Source organism: Tetrahymena thermophila (assembly GCF_000189635.1).
Source record: "Tetrahymena thermophila SB210 genomic scaffold scf_8254176, whole genome shotgun sequence".
NCBI lineage: Eukaryota > Ciliophora > Oligohymenophorea > Hymenostomatida > Tetrahymenidae > Tetrahymena > Tetrahymena thermophila.
In genome coordinates, this window is record NW_002476079.1 from 36,935 (window position 1) to 43,454 (window position 6,520).

Below are 6,520 nucleotides of genomic sequence, written 5' to 3' on the forward strand. Positions count from 1 at the left end.
AGCTAATCTTCATTAAGATGTCTAATATGAGTAAAAATCATTATTATTTAATATCCTTAATAGTATTAAAAAATACAGATAAAAATAGATACTTTTTATGTAAATAATAAGGAAATATTACTGATATATAAATATGGGTAATTTTATGTTAAGCAAAATAAACATTCAAGCACTAATTTTAAATAAATTAGGCATTTTTAACTTAGTTACTCATTTATATATACGTTTGAATTTACTTAACTTTATTGTTTCCCATAAAAAATATAATTTAAAGGTTTATAAATATTTAAAGAATGTTTCTTAAAGAGAAAATAGCTACTTTTAACAATTTATACTTTATAATATCATTCTATTTTATCATAATTTTTGATTTGTTTATTTTTTATAATACTTTATAATTGCTGGTTGAACCTGATTTAATTTCTTCAAGATGTTTTAAATAAAAATTTTTATTATCTTTTACATTTTTCGTAAAAAAATATTATTTTTTCTAGATAAAGTAAATATTTTTTAGTTTTTTGTGGTTAATTATCAATAAATTAAATATAGTAAAACGTTTTTATTATGGTTTTATATACATTTAACAGCCAGGTGAATAAATAATTAAATTAGTATATACAACAAAGATCAATTGTTATTAATTATAGTTTTTTTAAAAATTCAGCTATTTATGGTCTGACAGATTATTATTTTCGATCATTAAGCTTTTGTTTAAGTTTTGTAGATTTATATATTTTTAAATAATTTATAAAAATAATTTATATCTTCAAAATTACTAGTTGAGCAATGAATGATGGACAAATCTTATCATTATCTATTAAGTAGATGTATTTGAGTAAATATTTATAGAAGGAAGCTATAATAATGAATATTATTAATGAATACAAACTTGGAATGTAAATAAACATTTAAGAAACAATTTTGTTAAATTTAAACAAATTAGAACAAAGCGAATTTAGTATATAGAAAATTTATAGCCATTGCATAAATTGCGTACTATAATATAAGATTTATTATAACAAATTTAAGTTAAGTCTATTCAAATTTATCAAAAAATTTGATATCAATAGGGGATTTACTAATCATGATTTAAACAAACAAATTTTGGTTCATTAATTTGTATTAGTTAATTTTTGGAAACTAATTGCAAAAAAATAAATAGAAATATTTAATTCTAATAAGAAAATATTTGATTGTTTTATTGATCATAAAAATCCTACTAAACAGCTATTAATTATTTATTAATTTAGCCTTTAATACATCATTACATTATTACACCACAACGCAAAATACTCTTGTACTTATTATCTATTTATTTATTTATAATAGGGTAAGATATTTTGATTTATTGGTAACTATAATTCATCAATTAAAGCTTAAAATAAGAATAAGTAACTAACTTTAAAAAGCCAATATTTTTGATACCTACTCAGTTATCGAATAAGAAAAGTAAAATTATAAACTTAACATAGCTCAGTATAAAAAAAACCTTAACATATTTTTTGAATAAAAATATTTTTATATTATTTTAATCCTATTTTTGGTTGATTAATTCTTTATAGATTAACTTTCATCAAACAGAAATATTTTTTTAGATTAAAAAAATGAATGGTAGGCAAAACATATTGAAAAAATAAGATAGTAAAATTTGAACCCTCTTTATAAATAAAGCATCTACTTACCTTAATAAAATATTACTGCGTTTATCTTTGATGTTTATTTTTTTTCTGCTATTATTATAACAAAAATTCAGTATTATTTATTATATTGATATATAAAGATATATGAATAAAACTCAATAAATTCTTGGAAATTTATAAAAAATATTAAAATTAAAAATGATTTTTTTGTACCTAAATTAATGGTTATATGGAAATCATTCAAACTTAAATAAATGATCTAGCAACTGGACTTTATTAAAAAAAATAAATAAATATTTAGATAACAATAAGAATGATTTGAATACTTATAATTAAATAATTCCTAAATCAAGCTATTTTTTTGACTGTAAAACCTAATAAATTCTTAACTAATATTTAGACTATTAGATCATTAATTTAATAAGATTTATATCATATTTTAAAATTTAAATTTGCTTGCAAACAACTTTACATTCAATGAATAATTTTTTAAAAATTACAAACTTAGTAATCAAGTATACTTTAAAAACAGATTAATCAATACTAAATCTAATATTAAATGTTAATTCTTTCATAATTTAAAATATGCTATTTGTATATCCTCATTACAATTATTATTGTTTTTTTTTATCAGAATTTGTTTTGAAAGAAATTAGAATCCAACATTTATTAATTAAATTTCGATACCCATAAATTAATTACCATAAATATTTTAATTAAAGCCAAAATCAGGTATACACTTTTTATGCCATCGAAAATATATGCGGTAATCAGTAATTAATTATATTCAAATAATATCCATAAATTTAAAATGTTCATAATTTCAAATCCATATCTAAAATTCAATTTAAATTAAATTCAGCCTACATAATCAAAAATCTAATTCAATCATAGATAATTTAACTTTTTAATAACGCAAACTTTTAAACCAAAAAAAATTAATCCATTAACTTATATTTTATTCTAATTATTTATTAGTTCATATTATTATCAAATATTATTCATAAATTATATGATTGAATTTAATTTAAAAATCACTTTTTGGCTGGTCAGTAAAATATAATAAATAATAAAAAATAAAATACTATTGATTTACTAAAAACAAAACAAAAATATTTAACAATTAAAAAATGAGTTTCTATCCTCCTGGAACTGTACTCCATGAAGAAAACAGTATCAGATACTAAATCTACTCAGATGAATATTTTTAATCTGCTTATGAGACTGTTGTTGAATCAAGATTAATTGAAGGATCAATCTACTCTGACTTTTAAGTGAGAAGATCTGCTATTGAAGAAGGATCTAAAGACTTCATAAATAACTCTGTAATTAGAATCATAGCTATTGATACCTCTGTAGATAGCACAAAAGTTGTTGGCTCTATTTTTGCTGAAGACTTTACTGTCTTTGTAGAATCCTAATCCTCTCCATCAACTTCCAAAAATCTATAAATACTAAAAAAGATTAACAAAAAATTAATACAACCCCTTACCGATATTCCTTATAAAAAAGGAGACATAGTTATTGGTTCTGGTTATGGTGTCAGAAAGGAATATCAAGATAAATATATTGGTAAAAATCTTGCTCAATTATTTTTAAGTGTCTGTCTTGATTCTCCTTATAAAGTCTTTTGTGGATTATTTTACTCTAAAAAAGCCTCCACAATCATGGTTAATGTAGGTGGATTTTTGATGTGTTAGCTTTAACCTGAAAATTGCAAGGATATTGATTCCGATGTGACTGATTATATGAAAAATAACGTAGAAATAGTAGCTTATATGGATGGAAACAAAGAAATATCTGCTTTACAAAAATTAAAGCAATTATTTAAACAAGATAAACCAGTACAAATTGTTTGAAAATCAATTAAATTATATAAATAAATATTAATTAAATCATTAATTAATAAACAATATTAAAATAAATAATTAATATTTATTACATTTAGTATTTTAATGCTAGCTATTAAACCTACTTTTAATTCCTCCTAAAAAAATTTATTTAAAATAAGCTTTTTACATAAAATATATTTTCAAAATAATAAACTATTAAAACAGGTTTATTTTTTTTGAATAGCTAAGTATTGGTATAAAATAATCACAATTTCTGTTGTATTTAAAAACCATTTTTTTTCCAAATTGTGCTTTTAAAATTTTTATTTTATAAAAATTTCTCAAAAATCAATGTTAAAAATGATCCTTATTAAATCTTAATATAAAAGACTCTTCTTAAATAACGACCACAGTACTTAATTTTGCATTCTAATTAGATTAATTAATTTAATTCAATAAGTAGATATGGTTTAAAAATATCTCCAATTTAATAATATATAGTAAATAGATTAATAAATAAAAAGTTATTGACTAATAAATATCTAATATTTTTACATTATATTTTTGAATTCTAAGATCTACTAAATTAAATTATAAGCATAATTGCTTTCGAATAAATACTAAATTAATATTTATTTATTTCTGTCTAAAATAATTAATCTTTAAATAGATATTAAAGCTAAATAAATTAAATATATAGATTGAAATATATGTAGGTTACATGTTTTCATTCTAAAAAATAATGAGTTAGATTATTTAATACATTTGAATCCACTTATCTAAAATTAAATTATTATGGTTATTTAAATTTAAGTAAGCTAAAACTAAATTAGATTTATAAAATAAATTATTATTTTAAAAATTTAGATTTTAAATTTTTTTTAAAATCTTGAAATTAAATTAATTACAAAAATTTAGTTATAAAATTGATAAATTATTATCTAAATTATGCATAAGTGATTATATTACAATTATTAGTTATATATTTAATATTTAACACAAAAATTCGTATTTTATTAAATATTAAAATAATAAAGTAAATATAATTAAAAAGGTTAAATAATTAATGTAAAAATATTATTATATTATTAAATAAGAATTAATAATATGATATTTAAAATATTTCTATTAGAAAATTAATACTTAAAAATAAAAATTCAAAATTATTAAATAAGAATTAATAATATGATATTTAAAATATTTCTATTAGAAAATTAATACTTAAAAATAAAAATTCAAAAAATGTTAATAAGAATTTTGTTGTAGATATATCGTACATAGAAAATTAAGATACTCCAGATTGTCAATAAAAAATTTGAGTATTTTATGAATATTGTTGTCTAAAATAAATAAAAAGATTGAAAACGATTTTAATTTACTGTTATCCTCCTTAATTAACAAAACATAAAAAAAAAAATAAAAAAACTCTTGTTAAGAGTAAAAAAAGGTGGGTTGGATCATAATTTCCCTTACCTATTATATAAAAGGCTCTAAAAAATATTATTAAAACCAAAAATGCTGTCTTTATTCTAACTGTTGTTAAAATGCATTCTTTATTATAAAAATAATTTTAAATAATATTTAGCTTACATGTTTTTATAGTTTATATAATTACATAGAACATTTCTTTCTTTTTTGTATTTCTTTTAGATTTTAAAATTTATTACCTCCACATCTTTATATTTGTCGTGATGCTTAGTAAATGGAAATATAATTATGAATTATTATCATTACTGCTTCTCTATTAGAGTCTTTACTGTTTTTAGAAAGAATTTCTTCCTATGGTATCTATACATCTCAAAGCATAATTCATTTCAAATCAAAAAGAATGGCATAACAATAAAGTCTACTATGAAATTCATAGTATCATGATTGATTAATATTTTAGTGTTTTGGAAATTAAAAATATCTAATTTTTCGTTTTGATAAAGCAAATAAAAAGTAAAAAAATGGAATTAATTGCATTTATATAAGTTAAAAAAAAACTTTTTCCTTATAAAATAATAATTAACTTGATTAAAAATTCTTAGTAATAACAAATCCAAAAATTTATTCTTACAGTAATTGTATTTTTTAATATTAATCTGATCCTTGTTACTAATAAATTAAATGTAATAAATTATATTTTACAAGAGAAGGATACGATGATTACCATGAAATTTAAGAAAAAGAGATTAATATTTTTAAGAAAAAGATAAATAATCTGTATTGTAAAATAATGATAAATTAAGGTTTATCACTTTAAAAATATAATTTCATATTAAAATAAGTAATCAATAATTATAAATACTGTTTGGCGTATATTTTTTATAGTTTATAAAGTTACATTATTTCTTTTTCTTTTAGAATTTCTAATTTAAAATTTATAGTCTCTACATGTGTATATTTGTCTAGCTGCTTAATAAATGAAAATTACACTTTGGGTTATATTTTTAGAATGATCTTTTAATATTTGTTACTTATGTTTATTTTAGAGATAAAAAAATATCTAATTTTCTTTTTGACTCATTTTGAAATTTAAAGCTGTTAGTTTATCAAAATGAACTACAACTCAATTAATAACTATTAATAATTGCTTACCTAGTGGTAATAAATTTCTCTGAACTAGGATAAAATAATGTATAAGAAATAGAGATGTTTGATTATTTAATATATGATGAATATTTAATTCACTAAGTAAACACTTCTTAATTAAGAAAATGAAAAAATTGTTATTTTAATTTTCACTTTTAATTGTAACTTAGTAATTTTTTTTTCAATTTCAAATAAGAAATATTGAAATATCTTAAAAAGTTAAAAATAAATTAATGAATTATTTGTAACAAAGACCTACATATAATTCAGATTATTTTTCAAAATTAAAGAATCAATTTCAAGTGGATAAATGTTAAAGAAAGGCAAATTTCAACTTTATATATAGTTTTTGATAAATTTAAATTAATTTTTTTTATTTATTTGTTAACTCAAAATAAAAATATTTTATTTATTTTTCAAAATATTATTATTCTATAATTATGTCTATGGTTAGATTTTGTATAAAAAACAAAA

The 6,520-nt window shown here is 18.6% G+C and overlaps 1 protein-coding gene across 1 annotated transcript; it reads left to right on the forward strand. All coding sequences in view use genetic code 6, as the record gives it.

Annotated features, from left to right (window-relative positions):
• Nucleotides 1-2,770: 2,770 nt before the first annotated feature.
• On the forward strand, nucleotides 2,771-3,499 carry TTHERM_01281650 (hypothetical protein; the record flags this gene model as incomplete). Its single annotated transcript, XM_001025784.1, has 1 exon — nucleotides 2,771-3,499. The coding sequence occupies one exon, from the start codon at nucleotides 2,771-2,773 to the stop codon at nucleotides 3,497-3,499; it is 729 nt and encodes a 242-aa protein (XP_001025784.1).
• Between the last annotated feature and the right edge of the window lie 3,021 nt (nucleotides 3,500-6,520).